This window comes from Podarcis tiliguerta (genome assembly GCF_965153285.1).
Source record: "Podarcis tiliguerta genome assembly, chromosome: 2".
NCBI lineage: Eukaryota > Metazoa > Chordata > Lepidosauria > Squamata > Lacertidae > Podarcis > Podarcis tiliguerta.
Window position 1 is genome coordinate 10,062,997 of NC_139535.1, and position 24,050 is coordinate 10,087,046.

The 24,050-nt window shown below is 46.7% G+C and overlaps 2 protein-coding genes across 3 annotated transcripts; one reads left to right on the plus strand and one right to left on the minus strand.

Moving 5' to 3' along the window:
- The first annotated feature begins 818 nt into the window (after positions 1–818).
- On the plus strand, positions 819–7,307 carry LOC310670346 (uncharacterized protein). The gene is made up of 4 exons (XM_083425555.1): positions 819–951; positions 3,449–4,179; positions 4,621–4,747; positions 6,245–7,307. Exons 1-4 carry the CDS (start codon positions 885–887, stop codon positions 7,171–7,173), a joined length of 1,854 nt encoding a protein of 617 aa, XP_083281681.1. The 5' UTR covers positions 819–884; the 3' UTR covers positions 7,174–7,307.
- Positions 7,308–16,320: 9,013 nt separating this feature from the next.
- On the minus strand, positions 16,321–22,875 carry LOC310670271 (uncharacterized protein). 2 transcript variants are annotated; one of them, XM_083425342.1, is made up of 4 exons: positions 22,712–22,875; positions 20,297–20,758; positions 19,331–19,457; positions 16,321–18,298 (listed from the first exon to the last, which is right to left on the minus strand). In XM_083425342.1, exons 2-4 carry the CDS (start codon positions 20,744–20,746, stop codon positions 16,788–16,790), a joined length of 2,088 nt encoding a protein of 695 aa, XP_083281468.1. In that variant the 5' UTR covers positions 20,747–20,758; positions 22,712–22,875; the 3' UTR covers positions 16,321–16,787. The 2 variants fall into 2 exon arrangements, with proteins under 2 accessions (XP_083281468.1, XP_083281467.1); XM_083425341.1 differs by lacking the exon at positions 22,712–22,875 and adding an exon at positions 21,753–22,093 and having other exon boundaries at positions 20,297–21,718.
- Positions 22,876–24,050: the final 1,175 nt, after the last annotated feature.

Below are 24,050 nucleotides of genomic sequence, written 5' to 3' on the forward strand. Positions count from 1 at the left end.
CTCAGTGCCGGGTGCTTTTCAATGAAGTGATAAATAAATTTTACCAGAAATAAAATAACAAAATAAATACACGGTATATACACAGCCTTGGGCTGGTAATGCATCATCTTGCCTTCAATACTGTTTGCACCTGCAAATAATGGAATTGTAAAGTTGGAAGGGACACCAAAGGGTCATCTAGTCCAACCCCCTAAAATGCAGGAATCCTTTTGTCCAATGTGGGGCTTGAACCCGCAACCCTGAGATTAAGAGTCTCATGCTCTACCAACTGAGCTATCCCAGTCATGTTAATAAAAACATGGTTAAGCTGTTGTGCCAGGTCCAAATGATCACATTAAGCAAATTATAAAGGATGTCTTGCGAATGAATCAGACCACCTTGGCAGATTTAAAAGTCCAGCGGTTTTTCGCCCCCTCCACTTTGAGGTTACAGAACTGGTGGGAAATGTCCATTTCCCTGCCACTGTGAGGTCAATAGTTCCAAATCTGTCTCAGCAGCTGCAGCCCGTGGAAAAGCAGCCGGGGCCTTATTGTGCATGCATGAGCATGAATGCGCTGTTAAGAGAGACAAGAATGAACCATTCCCCTTCTCCCTGAGATTTAACTATTAAAGTCCCAGAGAAAGGGCTAAACCTCGCAATTCTAGCAATTCCACGTGGACATTTTAAGTAGGCAGCCTGCAACAGGACAAAACAGATCAAATTGCCAGAGCGGGGAGGGGCCACCCAGGGACTCACGTGCAACTTCTTTATGTGCCTTTGCCCTGAAGGAGTTAAACACAGAGAGTTGTGTCGGCTAGAGGAGCATGCAAACTTGTGACCTAAGCTGAGGCACCTTCCTGATCCACCACCTTCCTTCTTCCCTCCAGGGTTTTTTGCCTCTTGGATGGAGCCATTGGGGGCTGCAGATCTCTTCCCAGAGGTTGCAACAATGCCAAAGGTGCAAGGAGTGGGTGAGTTAACTCCCCCCCCCCCCGAGGCGCTGGACAGAAAGGAGAAAAAACAATTAGGAGGGAGATGCCGGAGAAATCAGGAGCCGTGGGGGAAAACCTGCAGAGGGCGATGTTCCCAAATTTCCCTTTTACCGTTGCCAGCATGCCTTCTGCCTTCTGCCAGGGGCTCAGTGTGCAGAAGTCAGCTTGCAACTGCATTTATCTCCCTTGCTGCAGAAAGCTGATTCTTGAATGGCAGGCTGCTGTTAAAGGCACAGGAGCAGGCCAAGCTGGTTTCCCACAGGTCAGTTGGCAGCCAGGGTTGCCAACTTATCCAGAGGGGAACCAAGTCAGGCCTGCTCCTCTGCCTTTGACAGCAATGTAACGTGGCAGAAATCAAAACAACATGGAGGCGCAGGCGAGCGTCATTGCCTGCCATTTAAAAGCACAGGAGCGGAGGTGCCTGGAAAGTTGGCAGCCTTAAGCGCAGCAGTAACTGCACATTATGATAGCATGTTTTGAGCGCGCAAAGTGCTTCACGCACACGTTGCCTCGACGATCCTTGCAGCTTGGAAGATGGCTGTTTCACACACACCCATTTTGGGTGTTAAAATAAGGTTCTCCACTTCACACATGAATGGGACAGGATTGTGAGGAAACACCGGCGTCAGTTCTGGGGTTGCTGACTGTCTTGCGTTGGCAACTCTGCTGTGGTTCTTGCATGGTATTAAAAAGAATCATAGAGTAGGAAGGGACCTTCAGGATCATCTAGCCCAACCCCCTGCAGTGCAGGAATGAAGAACCTTTACCGCTGAGCTACGACCTCGGTAGAGCATGAGACTCTCAATCTCAGAGTCGTGGGTTTGAGCCCCATGTTGGGTGAAAGATCCCTGCATTGCATGACCCTCACATGACCCTTGTGGTCCCTTCCATCTCTACTTGTGATTCCATAGCCCTTTCCACTAGACCAGGCATGTCCAAAGTCCATTTTGGGGGCCTAATCTGGCCCGCCGGTTAGTTTAATCCGGCCCCCATGGCAGTTTATTTCCTGGAGTAAAATCCTAAAAAAACCTCAACAACTTCAATCCTAAAAAAAGCTCAATCCTTTAAAAAGTCAACAACTTTGGTTGGCCCTCACGGCCCTTCACTTCATCAAATCTGGCCCGCTTTGAAAAAAAGTTTGGACACAACTGCCCTAGACTCTCAGAGTAAAGAAGTGAATCTTTACGAGCGAGACAGCCTTACAGGTATCAGGAGCCTAAATGAGGCTTGCTTCTGAACAGAACTTCAATTTCTCTATTTATTAGTTATATCCCACAGCTTCCTGCTAAAGTGCCCAAGGTAGAAAACACGTCAGTACCAAAACAATACAATCAAAACTTCTCGAAATGGTTAAAAAGCAGCCTTTAAAAAAAGTTAAAAACTGAAAGCAATTGCCAATATTTTCAGCCATCAAATGACTGGGTAAAGAGGAACACTTTTCACCTAAAAGTTAATAATGAAGGAGAATGGTGCACCTCAGTAGGAAGGACATTCCACAAACGGGAAGCCACCGCCAAGAAGGCCCTGTCACCTGAGTCACCGCCAACCAGGCAGACCTCAGTGGTGGCACCTCCACCAAAGCCTCCCCTGCAGATCGTAGGGAGATGTGAAGGATTGTGTGCGGTGGTTGTAACCTTCTTCCCTGGAAGATTCAGGATGGAGGAAAGCACTTTTTTCCTGCAGTGCTTAATTAAACTATGGCACTTGCTCCCACAGGAGGCAGTGATGGGCACCCACCTAGATGGCATTAAAGGAGGATTAGAAAATAATCTTGAATTAGCTAAATTAACGGAGATAATTAGAAGAGAGCCAACCCAAAGGTATAAAAATGAATGGGGCATTTATAAAGAATATTTAATTAAACTTCGTCCACAAGTGAAAACCTGGACATGTTTTGACTAAACTCCCCAAGCTGCAAATTAGACTAAGAATACATGAGACCAAACAAAAGAAAGAAATGGAGATAAGGAATACTGAAGCAGTGAGAAGAAGAAGAAGAAGAAGAAGAAGAAGAAGAAGAAGAAGAAGAAGAAAAAGGATGGATCCACAATGAGGAGGTTGGAAGTCATATGGAGAAATTAAGAATTTGTGAATTAAGAAAAAACTTAAACAATAGAAGTGTCTTTTAGGAATTTAAGGATTTGTATATATTGGTTTATTTGGAAATTTGTTGTTTCTTTTGTGTTTTATTTGGAATGTATAGTTTTTGCCATGTGGGAAAATCAATAAAAAAAAGAGGATTAGGCAAATTCCCTGAGAAGAGGACTCTCGATGGCTACTGAATCCCAGTTGCTGGAAACTGCAGAATGGCAGAAGGCTCTTCGGCTCAAATTCTGCTCGCAGGTTTTCCACAGACATCTGGTTAGCCAGTGTGGGAACAGGATGCTGGACTAGATGGGCCACTGGCCGGATCCAGCCGACTCTTCTTATGTTCTTAATGCTTTGCCCTTGATCAAGAACTGAATTTCCTTTTCAGCCCAGGAACTACAGCCAGAAATAAAAATGGAGCAGCAGGACCCAACAGAACCGGGATCCTGGGAGAAGCTGGAGGCAGGCGAAAGGGAGCCACAGGTTGTCCAAGTTGGGACCATCAAGGAGTTCCTGACCGGCGAAGGCCCAGCACAGGTGAAGCAGGAGCCAGACGAAGGTTTGCAGCAGCGTTGGGAAAACCAGCAGCAGGAGTTCCTGAAGACGGTGGAATCCCCTTGCTCAGGATGGAAGCACCTCAGGTTACCTGAGCCCACCTCTGAGGAAGACACGAAGGAGTTCCAGGCCTCCTTCAAGGAAATAACTGGGGCCAGCCAGTGGCCGAAAGCAGACTGGGCAACTGCAACCGTGCTGGGCCTCCGGGGAGCTCAGAAACCGAGCAGAGGGCTGGATTCTTCAGGGAAAGGGAAGGACGAGACAGCAAGCAAAGACGCCGCCGACTCAGAGACGCAACGCCAATGCTTCCGGCGCTTCTGCTATGAGGAGGCTGAGGGGCCCCGGGACGTTTGCAAGCAGCTGTGGAAGCTTTGCCACCAATGGCTGAAGCCAGAGAAACGCTCGAAGGACCAGATCCTGGAAGTGCTGATTCTGGAGCAGTTCCTGAGCATCTTGCCTCTGGAAATGCAGAGCTGGGTCGGCGAACAAGGCCCGGAGACCTGCAGCGAGGCAGTCGTCCTGGCAGAAGATTTCCTCCTGAAATCGGAAGGGTGGGAAGGAAAGGTGAGTGTCTTAGGGTTTGGGAAACCCTGAGAGAACCCAGAAAATAGGGCAGGGATGCCGTCTGTTGGCGTGAGGGGCAGAGAAATGGATGCAGCAATTCCTTAAGCTCTGGGTTTTTAAAAAATAAAATAATCTAGTTTGGCCCCAAGAGAGATGGGATGGCCACATGTGTTTGCTTACGTCCAGTGTGAGGAACCTTCGGCCCTCCAGATGTGGATGAACTACAGCTGCCACTGTCCCTGTACATGTGCGAGAGAATGTACATAGAAGCCTGAAACAACCTTAATAACATTGCAAAATAAATTCCAAATCTGTCACTGTAAATTATCATTCTTTTACTTTTCTGCACCGCAATGTCCTATCAACATCCTTGTCATTAAGCCATCTGCACCGATACTGTTAACCTCATTATCATTTGTTATCGTCCACATTTTTTTTCAGGAGTCAGGGTTGTCAATAAGCTCCTTTGTCAGCAGCCCTAATTCAGAACAGGACTCCTGGGCCGCCGGGAAGATGCAGCTCTCCATGGAAGCCAAGCAGGAGGGGGATGGAGAATCCCATTTCTTCGGTAAGAATTCACAAGACTTTTAATTGCTAGTTGTTAAAGCACAAATAAAAATGCTGCGTCCTACAATGGGGTTAGAACAAAACCATCACATAATCATAGAATTGTAGGGTTGGAAGGGGCTCAAAGGGTCATCTTTGAGAGGTGCTTTTTTGCAGTCAATAATAGTAGTAGTAATAATAATAATAATAATAATAATAATACATCTATACCCCACCCATCTGGCTGGGTTGCTTCCAAGACATAAAAACGAAATAAAACATCAAACATTAATTGTAAAAATCTGATCCAATATAAAAGTCACAATAACTTTAAAACAAACAACTTATATCAAACAAAGCAACATTCAACAATCCATCAGAATCTAATATTGTGGTACCTCTGATTATGAACGCTTCTGGGTTATGCGTTGGGTTATGAGCTCCACTAACCCGGAAGTAGTTCTCCTGGTTGCGCCCTTTGCCCTGGGATGTGAGCGGAAATCGTGCGCCAGAGGCATGTGTGCAGCAGGAAGCACCATCAGTGAAAGTGCGTCTCAGGTTAAGAATGGTTTTGGGTTATGAACAGACCTCCGGAATGGATTCAGTTCGTAACCGGAGGTACCGCTATAGCAAACAGTAAAATTAAACTTCAGCAAATAATAATTAAACAGTTCAACCACAGGTCAAGCGGTGTATAAATTTTATGAAATAAATATGAAATGAATAAACAAATATGGTTGAATCCCCTGCAATGCAGGAATCATTTTAAACCTCTGTTTTAAAACCTCAAACAAAGGTGAGTCCACCCTCTTCCATTGTTGAACAGCTCTTACTCTCAGAAAGTTCTTCCCGGTGTTTAGTCAGAATCTCCTTTCCTGTGACTTGAAGCCATTGGTTCTGGTCCTTCCCTCCAGAGCAGAAGGAAACAAGCCTCCTCCCTCTTCCATACAACAGCCCTTGAGATATCTGAAGATGGCTATCTTATCTCCTCTCAGCCTCCTCTTCTCCAGTCTCAAAATACCCAGCTTCTTTAACTGTCCCGTTTAATGTTTGTTTCCAGACTCTTGATCATCTTGGTTGCCCTCCTCTGCACAAAAGAGGCTACAGTTCTGAGCACCCTTAACAAACTATGTTCCCCAGGATTATTGGGGGGGGGGGTGCCTCTAAAAACTGAGGGACAGAAAGTAATGGAACAGGGATGGGGAATTTCTACAAGCCTCTACAGTGGTACCTCTGGATACGAATGGGATCCGTTCTGGAGTCCCATTCGCATCCTAAAGCGAACACAACCCGCATCTGTGCGTGCGCAGATCACGATTCACTGCTTCCACGCAAGGACGTGACATCATTTTGACCGTCTGCGCATGCGCGAGTGGCGAAACCCGGAAGTAACGCGTTCCGTTACTTCCAGGTCACCGCGGAGCGCAACCCGAAAGCGCTCAACCTGAAGCAAATTCAACCCGAGGTATGACTGTACTTATTGTGTCATGATTTTCCTCTCCCCCCCCCCCCTTTGAAGGTGATGGGCAAGAACAGGAGAATGAAGAGGAGACATTCCAGCTGGAAAGACCTGAGCAGACGGACCTCTGTGGAATATCCCTGGAAAGAGCCAAAGGGGATTTCTTCCAGGGGCTTGATATAGGGCTGATGCCAGGAAGTCCCCCGGCGCCGGGAGGTCCTTGGGAAAACCATCCTGGGAAGGCAGCCAAACAGGCTTATCATTACGATGAAGTGGGCGCCGGCTTAGATGAAAGTCCCTTCCAGGTGGAGATCGTCAAGTTGAAGATAAAGAAAGAGCAGACCGAGGACAGGAGCTTCAGCCAGGCCGTGCAAATGGCCGAGAAGCCATACAAATGCTTGTATTGCGGGAAGACTTCTAACTGCAAGGCCAACCTGGTCGTGCACGAGAGGACCCACACTGGAGAAAAGCCGTACACGTGCCTGGACTGCGGCAAGAGCTTCAACCGGAAGTCCACGCTGGTGAGGCACAAGAGAATGCACACGGGGGAGAAGCCCTACGAGTGCACACAGTGCGGGAGGCGCTTCAGCATCCGGTGCAACCTCATCAATCATGAGAGAATCCACACGGGCGAAAAGCCGTACAGCTGCTCCGACTGCGGGCAGAGCTTCAGCCGGAGACTGCAGCTCGTCATCCACCGGAGGACCCACACGGGCGAGACCCCCTATAGGTGCGCCCAGTGTGGGAAGTGCTTCACTCGGCGCTCGTCCCTCCTGACACACGAGAGGATCCACACGGGAGAGAAACCAAACACGTGCGCGGATTGCGGGAAAAGCTTCATTCAGAAAGGGTACCTTCTGATACACAGGAGAATCCACACAGGAGAGAGACCCTATCAATGTTCGTCGTGTGAGCAGAGGTTTCTTAATAGGAGTGATCTGCGTAGACATGAGAAAATCCACGTGGGAGCCAATCCCCCTGGATCTTAAGAGTTGTCAGGATGAGGCATTCAGCTGCCGAAAGGCAATGTGATTCCCTCAAAGTACAAATGCAGAATTTAATTTTTTAAAAGAATGTTTCCCTTAAAAATAAAGAAAACCATAGAACTGTCATGTAAAAATTAGCAACGAAGGTGTGGTCATCTTTAACGGGATGCTGGAAATGGTTGATGTACGAAACCTGAAACTTCACATTATAAAAGGTTCCTTGCGAGGGCGGGGAAGCGTCTTCATCCCGAGGGCCGCATTCCATTGTGCACAACCTTCCAAGGGCCGCATGTCCATGGTGGGCAGGGTCAGAAGCAGTGGATGTAATTCTTACCTTTGTGCTGTAGGCCAGTGCTTTTCAACCAGGGTGCTGTAGCACCTGGGGTGCCTTGAATGATGGTCAGGGGTGCCACAGGCAACACTGGCCTCTGTCCCTCTCTTCTTTCCCTCCCTCCTCTGATGCCCTCTCTTGTCTCTGCTTCCCAAAGGCTTGCACAGCTGTTTATCGCAACAGCCCTGGCTATAATTGAAATTGAAATACTTTATTGTTACTTGTACAACTTGTATACAGTAAGATTACATGAGCAACCCCCCCACTCAGCTCTCTTAGTCTTAATTCCCCTCATTTACTGACACCCACCCACCAAACCCGAAAGTCAGTTGACCTGTTGTTATCTTTTCATTCAGCAGCCTAACAGCCCACAGATAGAAGCTGTTCTTTACCCTGTTGGTGCGACTAATCATGCTTCTATATCTTCTGCCCAAGGGCAGGAGATCAAGAAAGTGCCGGCAAGGGTGTGAATCATCCCTGAGAAGTTTCCTCACTCTCCTGAGGCAACATTCTTCCGCAATGTCATCCAGTGGATTCAAGGGCCAGCTCCACAAGTTCCATAAGTTCCACAAGGTGTCTCTGAGAGGCACCTCTCTTTGGGGCAGGGGAGAAGCTCAGCGACCAGGGACAGCAGCAGCAGCTTCCCAGAGGACTTCCAAGGAGAGGAGAGGAGGCTGAGGGAACAATCCACAAGGGAGAGTGTTCAAAAAAGGGTGAGAGGCTGCCAGCTCTGCAGACAAGGGGTGACATAACTGGGCTCCTGAGCCCCACATATGTTGTTGGGACCGTCCCAAATCTCATTTGGCTCAGCCAGTATGGCCATTGGCCAGGGATGATGTCAGTTGTAGTCCAGCAACACCTGAAGAGCTACAGGCTCCCCGTCCTTGTCACAGAGTCAGAGGTTACAAACATACCATACAGTCAAAGTACTATGATACCACTTGAAACAATCATCTCTTCCCTCAAAGAATTATGGGACCTGTAGCTTGTTTGCTGAGAGCTACACAGAGTGGTTTAACAATTGAACCAAAATTCCTCAGATACCAGGAACCTGTGGCCCTCTATATTTTTTATTTTATTTTACTGCTAGTCCCACCATGCCTGACCATCATACTGGTTCTGGCTGATGGGAGTTGGAGTCCAACAACACTGGACTACAGGTTCCTCCACTCCTGGAATTATGCAAAAATACCCATCCAAAAAAAAGGTCTATAGCATTAAAATCTGCATTACTATCTGAGGTCACATCCTAAGGAGTCTAATTATACAGTGGTACCTCGGGTTACAGACGCTTCAGGTTAGTACCTTGGGTTAAGACCTTTGCTACAGGATGAGAACAGAAATTGTGCTGCGGCGGCGCGGCGGCAGCAGGAGGCCCCATTAGCTAATGTGGTGCTTCAGGTTAAGAACAGTTTCAGGTTAAGAACAGACCTCTGGAACGAATTAAGTACTTAACACGAGGTACCACTGTAGTGGAGATTTTAATGAGTGTTCCACTAATGGTATTAACCCAAGATGGAACCCAGCGCTTACTGGTTTTAAGTTTTTGAGATGAGTCAGAAAGGTAAAGGACAATATTTACTCTGTGCCCCTAATTTACTTTTTCTTTAGCTTCTATACCAGGGGAAGGAGGCCTGTGGCCCTCCAGATGTTTTTGGGCTCAAACTACCATCGTTCCTGATGCATTGGCCATGCTGTCTGAGGCTGATCATGGACATCTATTCATTCTCATTTATTTTTTAACCTCCTGCCCTCTTTTATTATTGTTCCTGTGTATTTTATTGAAACACGCAGGACCATTGTAAGAAGTTTCAATAAAAATGGAAAAAAAAATTTTTTTTTAAAAACCCACACTTTTTTGGGTGGAAAGATCTATCTCCTCTATCCCGGAATGTTCCGCATTTCCTTAGGATGCCCCTATTTTCATCAGAGAAATGTTGCAGTCCGTGATAATTAGAGCCTCAATATATACTAAATAGGCACACCTTTAACCTTTTACAGCAGAAGATTGGTGAGAATTGCTGAGATGGTTGCATTAATTCTTGTGATGGAACAGGGGTCCATTTGCAACCGATAATTGATTGTGGAAGGTATGTGAGGGAGGTAATGGAGGGGGGATGTTGATCGGCGTTATTTCTCTGTGTAAAACAACTAATAAAAAAGCCTCAAAATAGAGAAAATAAAGGATCCTCTAAATGAGAATCAAGCCCTGGTCTTGGCAGTGAGGGCACCAAATCCTAACCACTAGACCACCAGGAAGAATGGCAAGATAGAGGCCTCCTTTAACCAAATTTATTTCTGAATCCCTCAATGTGACCTATAGAACACGAACCACAGCAAAGCCATTGCTCCTCCTCCCTGGCAAAAAGATTCCCTGACCGGGAATCGAACCCGGGCCGTGGCGGTGAAAGCGCCAAATCCTGACCACTAGACCATCAGGGACAGATGCTGAAGGTGCTTCTCATCCCTCCCTTCCTTCCCCTGATGAGCCTTATTCTTTTTTCAAAGTGTAATTTGCTCTGCTCAAGCACAGGGGCTTACCTCGGCCTTCACTCATACCCTCTCACACCTGAAGCAACAATCCTGTCCCTACATTCACAAGACTGACACCCAGAGCCTCCCGCTGAACCTTTTGCTCAGAGAGCAGAGGACTACACACCCTTTGCAAAATACAAAAAAACCAAACAAAGAGAACTGCAAGCTGCCTTCTCTGAGGCTCGAACTCAGGACCTTCAGATTATGAGACTGACGCGCTGCCTACTGCGCTAAGAAGGCTACATAGAAATATACCCGAGCACATTTTCTGTAGAAACCCAGCCCAAGCGTGGCTACAAGGCGGTGTGGCTGCAAGAGCTTCACTCCCAGGAGATAGCAAGCCCTTTCCTTGGCCAGAAATCAACCCTGTTAGAGCGCCGAGTCCTGAAAACTGGACCACCAGGGTCTTCTTCATGCCACCATGTGAGATTCCAAATTTCATTACTCCATTTCAGCTTCTCAGAAATGAAAGTATTTGTAAAGGGAAGGTCGAGAGGGACACATCGCTCCAAAATCCTTGGGGGCTATTCAAAATGGCAATAATAAAAAAACTCGGCTGGCATGTGTACCCCAGATCAGGAAAGGTACTGTCGAGTCCTAGAGGATGCCAGTGTGGTTGGTGACCAGAGTCAAGGAAGCTATTAGGGTCAAGGAGGCTTCTTACAGAAAATGGAAGCCTGGACCAACGGAAGGGAACAAAAAGGGAAACAAACTTTGGCAAAAGAAAACGCAAGAAGGGATGCACAGCAAGAACCTGAGGACAAAATTTACACATTTCTATTGTGTGTGAGAAGATCTGGGGAACTGCCTGACACTTTGCTGCAGGCTTCCTTCTCTGGGTAGAAAGCAAATCTTTGCTAGTTGCATCAGTGGTGTAGAGGCATCATACAAGGTTCCCAACCTTGTGACCTGGGTTCGAGTCCCAGCTGGTGCAATCCTTCCCCTGCTTTTTATTTGTTTATTCCATTTCAATCTGTATTTATTCCCAAAAGAGACATTCGCCTCACATGTGCAAGGTCCGCAGTCAGAAACTAGGAGGAATATGTCCCTTTCTTCCTATGACCGTATTTCTACCATATTACCACAGCAATACAATAAAAACAAAACATAAGGGCTTCAGCCAAGAACCTCAGCATTTTCAATTGAGGGATTATCCACACTTTCTTTTGTGCCTCAGCTCCCCCCCCCCCCCGGAAAACCCGAAGGGAACGGCAATTCCAGTTTTCCTCAGATTGACATTTGTTCCAAGCTATTGCCCTTGGAACGGAGTGGGGCAAAGAGAAAACTACTCAGACCGTGCTTTCGAGACACAGCAGAAGTGGTGTGGACCTCAGACTAGGAAACATATTTAACCAAATGGCTTTTTAATCAATTTCTGGAATTGCCAGACAGAAGTTATTGTTTATGTTGAGAAGGCATTTACAGAGACTGGGCCTCCACAGAGTTTCCTGCCTGGCCTAGCAAGTGAAGTTTTTCTGTTCCCTATCTATCTCCAGGGAGGTGAAGATCTTACTGAGGTGGGATCTTACGCTCAAGCTTGGGGAAATTGCACAATAAAGGCGTGTTTTCAGCTGGGGGAAGAAGCAAAGACACAGAGCAGGGCACAGTTTCTGTAGTGTAGTGGTTATCACGTTCGCCTCACACGCGAAAGGTCCCCGGTTCGAAACCGGGCAGAAACATACCTGTTATTTTTGTAGAATCTTTCCCCTGGGCAGAAACATACCTGTTATTTTTGTAGAATCTTTCCCCCGGGCAGAAACATACCTGTTATTTTTGTAGAATCTTCCCCCCCAGAATCATGTTCACGGCAGCAAATAGCACTAATGCAAGGATTTTTTTTAAAAAAATACTGCAAAACAGCAATAAAATATCGCTGAAGCGGGGAGGAGAACCATTGCTCCCCTGGATGAACTATAACCCCCAGATTCCCACTTTTATTTTTTTAAAAAGAGTCAGTTGCATTTGTACAAGCTGAGACATGAAGTCAGAGCAATGGGCTCCATTTTTCTCAATTTTGGCGTAAGAGAAACTCGCTTGCTCCTTCCTTTGAAACTTTTAACCCTGCTGCCACTGATGGAGGGCGCATGGCAATGGTGTCTCATAATGATGTTGGGACCAGGACTGCCCTAAGACCCTGTCCTACCTGAGGGTGGGGCCTTCCGGAACAGATTGGGGGAGAGGAAATGGAAGTCCTGCTGCGGCAGCAGAATGACAACAGCACTTCATTCAATACAACTCATTGCATTTTGAAACATGTTACACAGGTGTAACGGAGGAGGGGATCATGACAGGGATGTCATGGTCCCTTGTTTTACTGTCTGGAACAGCGTGGCCTTGAGATACTCAAAACAATATTTGCATAAGAAATGAATCTTCTAGAATCTTCCAGCACTTTCCAGTTTCTGCCCTCAAACTTTAGTCATGACAGAGGGAGCCAGACGAGGACCTGTCAGAGGCCAGGGTCCTCACCCCCACTCAGTCAGGAAGTTCACAGCTTGACTTGGGCCACTCATACTCCCTCTCAGCTAACCCAACTCACACGAGTTGTTGTGAGGATAAAACAATGAAGTGCAGGGGGAAAAGGCAAACCAAAACATATACACTGGGCTGAATTCAATGACCCCATTCTGCTAGTGCAGAGCTTTCCAATCTGTGTCAGCTGGAAAGGGGTTAGTTTAACCTCCGGTTTGCTAGTACAGTGGTACCTCAGGTTAAGAACTTAATTCGTTCTGGAGGTCTGTTCTTAACCTGAAGCACCACTTTAGCTAATGGGGCCTCCTGCTGCTGCTGCGCAGCCGCTGCACAATTTCTGTTCTCATCCTGAAACAAAGTTCTTAACCCAAGGTAATATTTCTGGGTTAGCAGAGTCTGTAACCTGAAGCGTATGTAACGTGAAGGGTAACCCAAGGTAGCACTGTAAAACTGAATTGCTGCCTTGTCGCGAAATGATGTGTGTCTAAAAAGTGTGTCAACAACATGAAAAGTTTGGGAAGCTCTGTGCTACTGGAAAACCGCCCTATCCCATCTCCCCCAAATACACCCTGGAGTGTTAAGATAACCCCCAGATCAGCATCTGGTGGGGGGAGAGAAGGAATGTTCAGCAGGGGAAGCAGAAATTCTTACACTGACAGAACAATCTCTGTAGCTGTACACTGAATTGCACCCACCACCTCAAGTTCTTTGGAGTGGGGTCGAGGAGGGTTATCCATTTGTTTGGTCCTTCTTTTTATTTTGCATTTTGTGTTCTTATCGTGTATTTTTATGCTGTGAACCACACCGAGATAAAGGACGGCATGCAAATTTAATGCATAAATAAAATTTGAAGGAAAGGTAGAATAGAAATGAAACCTTAGATCAAACCACCATGACCTTTCATATTTGTTTATTTACATATATTTTTATCCCACCTTCTGAGTGGAAAAATGGTTTTGTAGAAAGGCAGAAGCCCCATCATGAATAAATATTAAAACAATACAATATGAAATAATATGTAACATAATCAGCAGATCCCGATGTCGATCTTTCTCCCCCCCCCCCCCGCCCTTTGTCCCTGATGTCGATCTTCACCCACCCTGGTGGAGAAGGGGAGTGCCCCATTTTGGGGTTCGACTCAAGTGCCAAAATGTCTTAGGCCAGCCCTGATGCTTATTGTGGCGTTTTCCTGCTCTTTTTAAAATGTCTGTACAGGGGGAGAGAAAGAGTTAACAGGTAGACCAATAGAAAAGCCAGAGGCTGAGCCTACCTGTTTATAAAAGGGCTTAGCCGGAGGTTTGGGTTGGTTGGGAAAGGCAGTTGGGAAAGCAGTTGGCAGACAGTTGGAATTAGAGAGACAGTGAGTGCAGTTGGTTCTTGTGTGAGGGGAGGCAGAAGAGAGACAGGATAAAATAAGACTAAGAAGGTAAAGAGTAACAACATTTTGAATGCAGTTAAAAGTTTATTTGTGTTTGCACTAAACTACAGTCTTCTTTGTTAACTTAAGAACCTGACTGAGACTAAGTGATTTATCAGGGAGGACCTGGTTGGTGGCAGCGGATTAGTGGCGTACGGGTCAATAGTCCGTGAGACGACTGGGGGCTCCATATGAACGCCTTGCTTATTGAGATGTTTTCCTTCACTTATGACTACATAAAAGTTTATTATGTTTTTGTTTTTATGTAAATTCTTTGGTCATGAAAACCTTGAGCATGGCTTAAAAATGGGAAGGCAGCATACAAATAAATGAAGATAATGATGATTATCTCCAGGTAAGGCTAGGAGTCTGGAACCCTGGAGAACTGCTGCCAGTTAAGAGCAGACAACACTGAGCTCCATTATATTATTATTATTATTATTATTATTATTATTATTATTATTATTATATGTATTTGTTCCTTTTTTCAAATAATGAAACTCAAAAGAACCTTCCAAAATCTGAACACTAAAAACATGGATAAAAGCAGCCTAAAATATGCAAATAGTATAGAATTTCTTTGGACTCTGGGTGAGGACCTAGAGGCTGAGAGGCAGGGTGTCAGAAGGAAAATGAATGAATATTGATTTATATATATATATATACTAGTAATTTTGTATTAATGTAACATTTTTATATGTTGCCTAAGACGGGTTGAGAGTAAAGCAATGACACTTGCAATAAGTTATCTGAACCATTGAGGTGGTAGAGAGGCAGCCTGTTCTTCCCTCACTGATTCTTCCTTAGGCTTTCCTTCATTCTTCTTCAATCAGTTAGTGTTTGATCTTCCTTTCATTAACCATGATGGACACATGTAAGCTTGTACTCAGAATGGTTTTGTTTGCAAGGAGTATTAAATCTTATCTTTCTTTGTTCTTTCAACCAATAACATTACCCAAGTATTTATTTCTGCGTTCTGCGGCGATATAGATCCCAAACTCTAACAAAAATACCTCATTTCCCTCTGCGTTGGAACGGAATTATTCCAGTGACTATATATGCTCACGGACAGGATTGAAAAATGTTTTTAAGATGACTGGTGCTCATTTTGAAGCCAGTTCCAAAGCTTTGGTCACCAGTCCTGCAGAAGAAGTAGATTTACATATATGAAGACCAACAGAGAGTCACGGGAGATGCCTTAAAGACAAAAGCCATATTTGTGAGCAGGATGCAGAGTCACAGATGCAGGAAATGTATACTTAAAGAATGCATATGCAACCATACATTTAAAGAGCATGACTCCCCCAAAAGAATACTGGGAACTATAGTTTGTCAAGGGTAATGGGAACTGTAGCTCTATGAGGGTAAGCTGGAATATTTGGGGGGAATTATGTGCTTTAAATATATGTTGTGTATGGAGCTCAACTTCTCCCATCAAACAAAGACTTCTGAAAATGTTCTTTCAAAGGTCCTGTTTCTATATATTTCCCCTAATACAGCTGTACCTTGGTTGATGAACGCCTTGCGACTTGAACATTTTGGCTCCCAAATGCCGCAAATCCAGAAGTGAGTGTTCCGGTTTGCGAACATTCTTTGGAACCCGAACGTCCAACGCTGCTTCCGCGGCTTCTGACTGGCTGCAGGAACTTCCTGCAGCCAATCGGAAGCCGCAACTTGGTTTCCAAACGTTTTGGAAGTCGAACGGACTCCCGGAATGGATTCTGTTTGACTTCCGAGGTACCACTGTATCCAGAACAGCATCCTTTTTCAACCTGGTGCCAGATGTTTTGGATTACAACTCATCAGCCCCAGTCAGCCCAGCTGGATGGCGCCAACTTAATGAAGGCTCCAGTGCTGTTTGGAGTTCCAAGGATGTTTTCTGTACTGTAATTTCCAATTCTACACCATTACCCCCAGCCAACATGAAAAACCCCAGCGGTTACATCTGAACAGGTAAAGGTTTAAAATAGCTGTTGACCACAGACTGGGAGGAATGACTGGTATTATGTAGGGAGTTCAGAACGGCTGTAGGTCTTCAAGGATACCACTGCAGAAATTCGAAATGTTCTCTTCTCCTATCTAAATCACTCTACACCTGTTAGAATACAGACCCAGAGCCAATGAGAAGAAGAGTTTGGATCTGATATCCCGCTTTATCACTACCCGAAGGAGTCTCAAAGCGGCTAACATTCTCCTTTCCCTTCCTCCCCCACAACAAACACTCTGTGAGGTGAGTGGGCCTGAGAGACTTCAAAGAAGTGTGACTGGCCCAAGGTCACCCAGCAGCTGCATGTGGAGGAGCGGAGACACGAACCCGGTTCCCCAGATTACGAGTCTACCACTCTTAACCACTACCCCACACCGTCACACAATGAGCAACTGCAAACACTGAGACTCTGTGTAAGGCGATGTTGGCTGTTCACGTGCCATACTCAAAACATACATTTATTCCATAGCGGGGGGGGGGGGGGGGGGGGGAGAGAATGCATCATGTACAGAGGAAGCTGTATTATTGCACTAATCACTCACCATTGGCCCATCTAACTTAGAATTGTCCACATTGACTGGCAGCAGCTTTCCAGGGATTCAGACAGATTTCCAGAACTACCTGGAAATACCAGAGAATTAACCTTGGTTCCTCTGCATGCAAGACATACTCTACCACTGAGCTATGGCCACTGTTCCAAGACAGGCAGGTGGCCAAGACAGACAGAGACCAACAACAACAAAAAACCCATGGGTGGCTATTTAGACAGTTCCTGAAACACGTTTCCCTTATCACCCCATTCTAGTGACATTACATTATGTTCCCCTCAGTTCTCTGGATCGTATGCCAAACTCTTCCCTAGGACGTGAATATCCCTAGGATGCCTCTCCCGGGTGGATTTTCATATGCCTATGAAAAACAGAGGAGCTACAAAACCTTTTCTCGCACACCAAGCACTCGTACGGCTTTTCTCCCGTGTGGATCCTCTCGTGCACAACAAGGTTGGATTTCTTACTGAAGCTTTTTTCACAGTACGAGCATCGGTGGGGCTTCTCTCCCGTGTGCACGATGGTGTGTTTCCGAAGGTGAGAGCTGGAGACGAAGCTTTTCCCGCACTCGGAGCAGCCGTACGGTCTCTCCCCGGTGTGGGTCCTCTCGTGTATGACAAGGCGCGATCTCTGGCTGAAGCTTTGCCCGCAGTCCAGGCAGTGATACGGCTTCTCTCCAGTGTGCGTCCTTCTATGGGTCTTCAGCTGGAAGCTGGTCCTGAAGCTCTTCCCGCACTCGGTGCACTCGTAAGGCTTCTCTCCCGTGTGCGTTCTCTTGTGTTTGATAAGGGAGGCAATCTCCCTGAAGCTGTTGCCGCAGTCGGAGCACTCGTGCGGTTTCTCGCCCGTGTGGGTCCTTTTGTGAATCACGAGCTGGAAGCTGATCCGGAAGCTTTTCCCGCACTCGGAGCACTCGTACGGCTTCTCTCCCGTGTGGGTCCTCTCGTGTTTCACCAGAGAGGCTCTCTCACTAAAGCCTTTGCCGCAGTCAGAGCACTTGTGCGGCTTCTCGCCGGTGTGCGTCCTCTTGTGGAGTTTAAGGTGGCAGCTGATCCTAAAGGTTTTCCCGCAGTCGGGACATTCGTAGGGCTTCTCTCCCGTGTGGGTCCTCTCATGTTTAATGAGGGCACCCCTCTCAATAAAGCTCTTGCCGCAGTCTGAACATTTGTGGGGCTTTTCTCCCGTGTGGATTCTCAGGTGCTTAACAAGTATCCCCTTTTCGCCGAAGGCTTTTCCGCACTCTGTGCACTCGTACGGCTTCTCCCCTGTGTGCGAACGCTCGTGTTTGATCAGGGTGGATTTTGCATTGAAGCTTTTGCCACAACTCGGGCATTTGTACGGCTTCTCCCCCGTGTGGATTCTCTTGTGTTTAACAAGGTTTGTTCTCCAGCTGAAGCTTTTCCCGCACTCAGAGCAGATGTATGCTTTCCCTCCGGCGGGGGTCCTCTCGTGGGGAAGCAGGGATGCTTTGCTGCTATTAGAGATTTTTCCACAGTGCGTGTATTTATGCATTTTATCTTTTGCTCGTATTTGCTGACCCTCAGGCAGGTCAATGTCCAGATGACATTGCTGTCCACTGTTGGAACTTGTCTTTTTCCTAAATGGGAAGGTCGTTTCATAAAAGTTTTGGCCCCCTTCCCCATACAGGAAGCCTTGCTTTATGCTCTTCCCCAAGTGCCAGTCTATCCCCTGTTGACTTCCAGACTTTTCTTCCATCCCAGGCCCCCAGAAAAACATTCCTTCAGCTCTTTCCAACGGTGTGCCACAGGCATCCATGTCCCCAGGTTTTTCCGGCTCAAAGGTCTCTTCCTCGTTCTTCAGTACTTGACCATCATATTCTGAAACAAAAGAGACCCACTTATTTATTTAAAGTATCATAAGAACTCATAAATCCTGCAACATAATGTAGCAACTCAGAGTACTCCCTTTCAGGATTCTAGTCACCCCAATCCACCCCGCTTCCACCCCGCACAATCAATAAACTTTCCATGACCATGGCTCAGTCCTCATTAGGCGGTTTGGGAATTCCACACACCCCACACACATAATATCATCAAATTGTAGAGTTGGAAGGGACCCTATGGATCATCTAGTCCAACCCCCTGCAATACAGGAATATGCCCCTCTCCCAAATGGGGATTGAACTGGCAACGTTGGCATTATCAGCATCATGGTCTAACAAACTGAGCTATCTTCACATTTAGATTCCCTCCCCCAATAGGTCTTCAAATCTTCAGGGTCAGGCCCAAGTTCACAGCCACTTTCCCCTTGTGTGTGGATGGTGCCATTTTGGCTACCTAAATAATAAGTACCTGAAGAACTGAGATTATCAATTATATTACGATTACTGCTGAGAAACGTGTTAAGATGAAGGAATATTTGGCAAACCCTCACCGTGATCAACTCCCACCCAGAAAGGACGTGTGGATCCAGAATTGGCCTCCACAGTCACTTACGGACTCACTGTTAAGGCCGTGTTCATGGAAGACAACCTTACTCAGCTATGAGTGATCGCTAAAGAAGACTATTCCTATTGTTGGAGAATTGAGATCATCGTCATTATTGTTTGCAAACCGCTGCTGGCATATAACATCTTGCACTATCTACAGAGGCTTCAAGAAGATCCCAGGGAGGTATTTAGGCTGGTTGATAAAGGACAGCCTGGTATATATCATTTCCCCCTTTATCTGTTGGCAATGAGTTCTTTAAGCAGGGAAAGAGAGGGTGCAAGACAGGGATACACCCTGTTGCAGCGAGTTCTCGCTTCCCCTGGTGGCACTGAATTGTGTCTGGCTGGGAGGTGGCCATCACAGAATTCAGCATCCCACCATGAGGACCAGAAGTGAGCCACCCCTGCTTCAAATCCTTACCCGCTGAGCTTGCCTCCCAGTCATGCTCCTGCTTGACCTCCAGGGGGAGCTGCAACTTTACAATGTCCAATGGATCTCCTTCCGATTTCGGGGATTTTACAGTCACAACACCAAAGGCCCCTGGCGCCTGAAACAGAAAATGGAGACATGGTTAAGGCACAACAAAATGCTTGCAAGGATTAATGCTTTGGTCTGCTTTCCACTCCCTCTACATTTAGCTTCTCCTTGCCAAGCTAGCCAGCTCAACAGAAGAAAAGATAAAGAGGCTCTATTCCGCCAACCCCTGTCTAAAGTTGCAAAGGCAGGGAATGTCTCCACGTAAGTATCTCCAGGTTGTTTGCAGGTCTATCTTTCCTAGGACAACAGGATGGCCAGCAGTCAGGGATGCATCATAGCTCTCCAGATAGACAACCTGCCTGCCTGACCCAGGTATTTGCCAGTTTGGGGCTCTGTCAAGGTTCGAACAGCCTCTGTGCCTTTACGCAGAAGTTTATCTGCAGCAACTAGCGGAAGGTCCATTTCCATGCCATGAAACCAAGGAAGCTGCAGCTGCCGATTTCCACAGAGCAAATTGCTCTTGGCTCTTGAAAGCACAGCAGGCCACACTGCTTCTCACCACCACCACCCATCTAGCTGACAGCCACCAGACCCAAGCACCTGGCTGCCCTGGCATCACCCATTGGCACCTGCTCTAGAATCAGCAGCTCTTGAGATCTTCCCCTTGGCATCCACCCTTCTCCACATCTACAGATAGCCCAGAGGAAGCTGCCTTGTACTGAGCCAAATCATTGGTCCATCTAGCTCACTAATGTCTACACTGACTGGCTCTCCAGAGTTTCAGGTGAGTTTCTTTCCTAACCCTACCTGGAGATGCCAGAGATTGAACCTGGGACCTTCTGAATGCAAGGCAGATGCTCCTCTAGTGAGCTATCCCCCTTCCCTAAGTTTCTGAAGTCATCTGAATACCTCTTGCAGCCCATCAGCATCCTGGTAACAAAACTGATGGAAGTGCTGGCGTTGGTCCTCTACGTCAGCTTCCTCCTCCAGTATCTCTTCCTTCACTTTCACACAAGAGTCCAGATGGGTTTGAGCTGTACCCTCTCTTCCTGGCCCCTGTGTGACATCAGTGACTCTCTTCAAGGAGACCTGACATTCCATTGTGTCATCCTCTGGCCGTGGATCAGGCTTCTTGGAGCTGCTCCTCTCTTGTGGGGGTGACTCTACCGTCTTTAGGAAATCCTGCCATTGGCTCTCCCAGTGTTGCTGCAGCCCCTCCTCGGGCTCCTGCTTAACTCGTGGAGGGCCTTCCCCAGTCAGAAACTCACAGACAGTCCCAACCTGGACAACATGGCCGTCTCTGTCTTCTGCCACTGAGCTGTCTTCTAGTTCAGCTACAGAAGGTTTCTCTTCCTCCATCTTTATTCCTAGCTGTGCTAAAAAAATAATAATTGAGGCTTGTTTACAACAATCTGCCACAATTGGGGGGGGGGGGGGGAATACCCTGACAGTGGGAAATGAGATAACCAAAACATGAGAAATAGCATATACGGTAAAATTGACAGAGCCTGTTGGAAGGAAAGCAACATTATCTTTGTTTTATGGGGAAATGTATATTTATAAAGTATTAGGTGCAATAAAATACAGGAAAATGCAAAGCTATATACTTTTGTTGGGGGCTGTAAGTCAATAACATGAACAATTATTTTTGGAATTTGTTTGCCATTCTTACAGTCTGTTTTTATTGTGTGTGCATCTTCTCTTACTGACATTGCACTTTGATACTGCTTCTTCAGTGATAACAAAGATGCAAAAAGAAAAAAGGAGCTTTAATGAGAGCACAGTGCAATTTTTAAATTATTGTTTTATTCTCTACAAACACTGATATGTATATGCAATGCGATAGTGATCTAAATCTATCATAAAGGTATAAAAGTTGCATGCAAAATATAATATTAGGACAGGTTCTTACAGTCAACAAATATTTGCACAGTGCAGCAATAAATAATGAGTGGATAATTAAAAGGACAATATAACAATTAGAGCTTTTGTGAAATGCCGAGAGTGGAACTCTAAGCGGGGTTTGCCTGTCCTGAATCTTCCAGCATTCAGCTACACTGGAAGGCTCCAAATTCTACTATTATGAGAGAGGGAGAAAAACATATGCCTGTTTGCTTCCTCTACACCATGAACAATCTTACATACCTCTACCATCCCTCACACCCATTACTTGCCTTTTTTCTAAACTAAACAGCCCCAAACATTGTAAGCGTTACTCAGTATCGGAGGCAGGGAGGAGGCAACCCCTAACAAGCTTCCCAGTTGACCACATGAAGAACAGGATGCAGGAGTAGATGGGCCTTTTACGTTTGGTCAGATCCAGCAGGGCAACTCTCATGTTGTCAAGCACAGCAAAGCAGCTCACTGCACCTTAAACAAATCAACAAATGTGTGTGGTAAATTTGGCCACCTTTTAAGGTGCCACATGACGTCCTGCTGTTCTTGCTCCAACGGACTGTCATGTGGCAATGAATCCCAAAGGTTCTGGGCAGCTCCACAGAGTGTTCTGTGCCTGATTTCACCTGATTTCACTATTTGCTGGAAGCGGAGGTAGCTTCCCTCAGAAGAAATATGCGATGGGGTCTTGGTAGGGGGTTGGACTGCATGACCCTTGAGGGTCCCTTCCAACTCTACAATTATTCTCTGGTGATACCAGCCTTGGTGGACCTGGCACATATTCCAGATGTGGGTGGGCTCCAGCTCCTTTGAGCATCCAGAGATCTAGGGCATGTGGGGCTTTGAAGGAAAGAACCAGCACCTTGACATTAACCTAGAAACAGGTTTGCCCATGCCCTTGATTGGGCTGTTTAGAGCAGGGGTAGGCAACCTAAGGCCCGGGGGCAAGATGTGGCCCAATCGACTTCTCAATCCGGCCCCGGACGATCCGGGAATCAGCGTTTTTTTTACATGAGTAGAATGGGTCCTTTTATTTAAAATGCATCTCTGGGTTATTTGTGAGGCTGCCTGGTGTTTTTACATGAGTAAAATGTGTGCTTTTATTTAAAATGCATCTCTGGGTTATTTGTGGGGCATAGGAATTCGTTCATTTCCCCCCCAAAAATATAGTCCGGCCCCCCACATGGTCTGAGGGACGGTGGACCGGCACCCTGCTGAAAAAGGTTGCTGACCCCTGGTTTTGGGTGAGGGAAGGAGCAATAAATGGGCCTCATCTATATGCACAGCAACATTTGCACCCTTTGGATCTGGAAAGTGCCTCTCTCTCTCTGCAGCCATGGATTTTGGGCTCCCCCCCCCCCTAGCTATGGCTCTATCCCCTCCCCCCTGCTGCTCCTGCACCCAGGCATCCATTCGGCTTCGACTCACCTGCTCCCAGCAGCCCTTGCAAGGCACCCTGAGCCCCTCTGCTGCAGCCTCCCAAACTCCTCCACGTTTCTCAGAGAAAGGGGAGGGGGCAGGAAGGTGGCTTCTCTTGCCACACCTCCCCCTTCCTCAGCTTCTGTGGACGCTCTAAGCGCCAGGGCTCTGTGCGTTTAACCCCATGAGTCCCTCTTAGAGAGAGAGAGAGAGAGAGAGAGAGAGAGAGAGAGAGAGAGAGAGAGAGGAGCCAACTCCTAGGGACCGAAGTCCATTCACCAATAAAATATTTGACAGGGCTGCCCTCCCCCAAGTTGATAGGCATTGCCATTCAAACGTTTTGTGATTATGTGGGGTAAGCTTACCTCCCCCTGCCAATATTTTATTTAAGTTGGAGAGAGATGGCTAACCTGCCTGGAAAATATGCAAAAACATAAAGAGCAGCCTTGCAGAATCAGACCACAAGGTCCCAGCTAGTTTAGTAAGAAGTGCTTATAATGGAACAGTCTCCGTTTGGAGGTTGTGAACTCTCCTTTCTTGAAGGTTTTTAAGCAGAGGTTTGATGACCACCTGTGAGGGATGCTTTAGTTGCTATTCCAGCATTGCAAGGGGTTGGACTGGATGATCCTTGGGGTCCCTTCAAATTCTACGGATTTCTGCTTTGCCACACTGAACGACCCCCCCCCCCCACCCGACTGTTCTGGGAGTTCTGCCCCTCCAACCGTTTTGGGGAGGGGACCTCAATGAGCTTGTGGGAACTCTTATTGCACTGCCTTCTGCTACTGTTCAGGGTCAGCTGAATCTGGCTCTTTCCCCAAAAATCTTAAAAATAATCAGCTCAATGCTTAATTGTGCAGGATCTCTGGTAGTTTTTATCAGGTTTTCTTGGGCGAAATGTTCCTGATCCTTTTAGCTTACAATAAATATGTGTTTCCCAAACTTTTCATAGCCAGAGTACCTACTTTCTAATTATGTTCAAAAGGCTTAATCTTGTGACTAAAAATAGACAAGCAGTGATTCACTCAAGAGGTGCAAATGAGACATACTGTATGGCAGTTTGCCATGCATTGCTTTGAGGCATTGTCTTGTCACCACAGGTAACCCTTGCAACGAAGTTTGGAAACTTCTCTTTTTAGGACTGTTTAGTGCAGAGGCCAGGGACTAGGAACTTTTCCCCAGCCCCGAAGGGCCGCATTCTGTTCTGCGCAACCCTCTGAGGGCCATATCCCAGTGATGAGTGGAGGCGACAACCAAATGCAGCAAAGAATGTAATTTTCCCCCTTTGTACGGTAGGCTGCTTTCTACACACACTTGCACACCCCTCACCATCCCCAATTCAGGCAAGGAA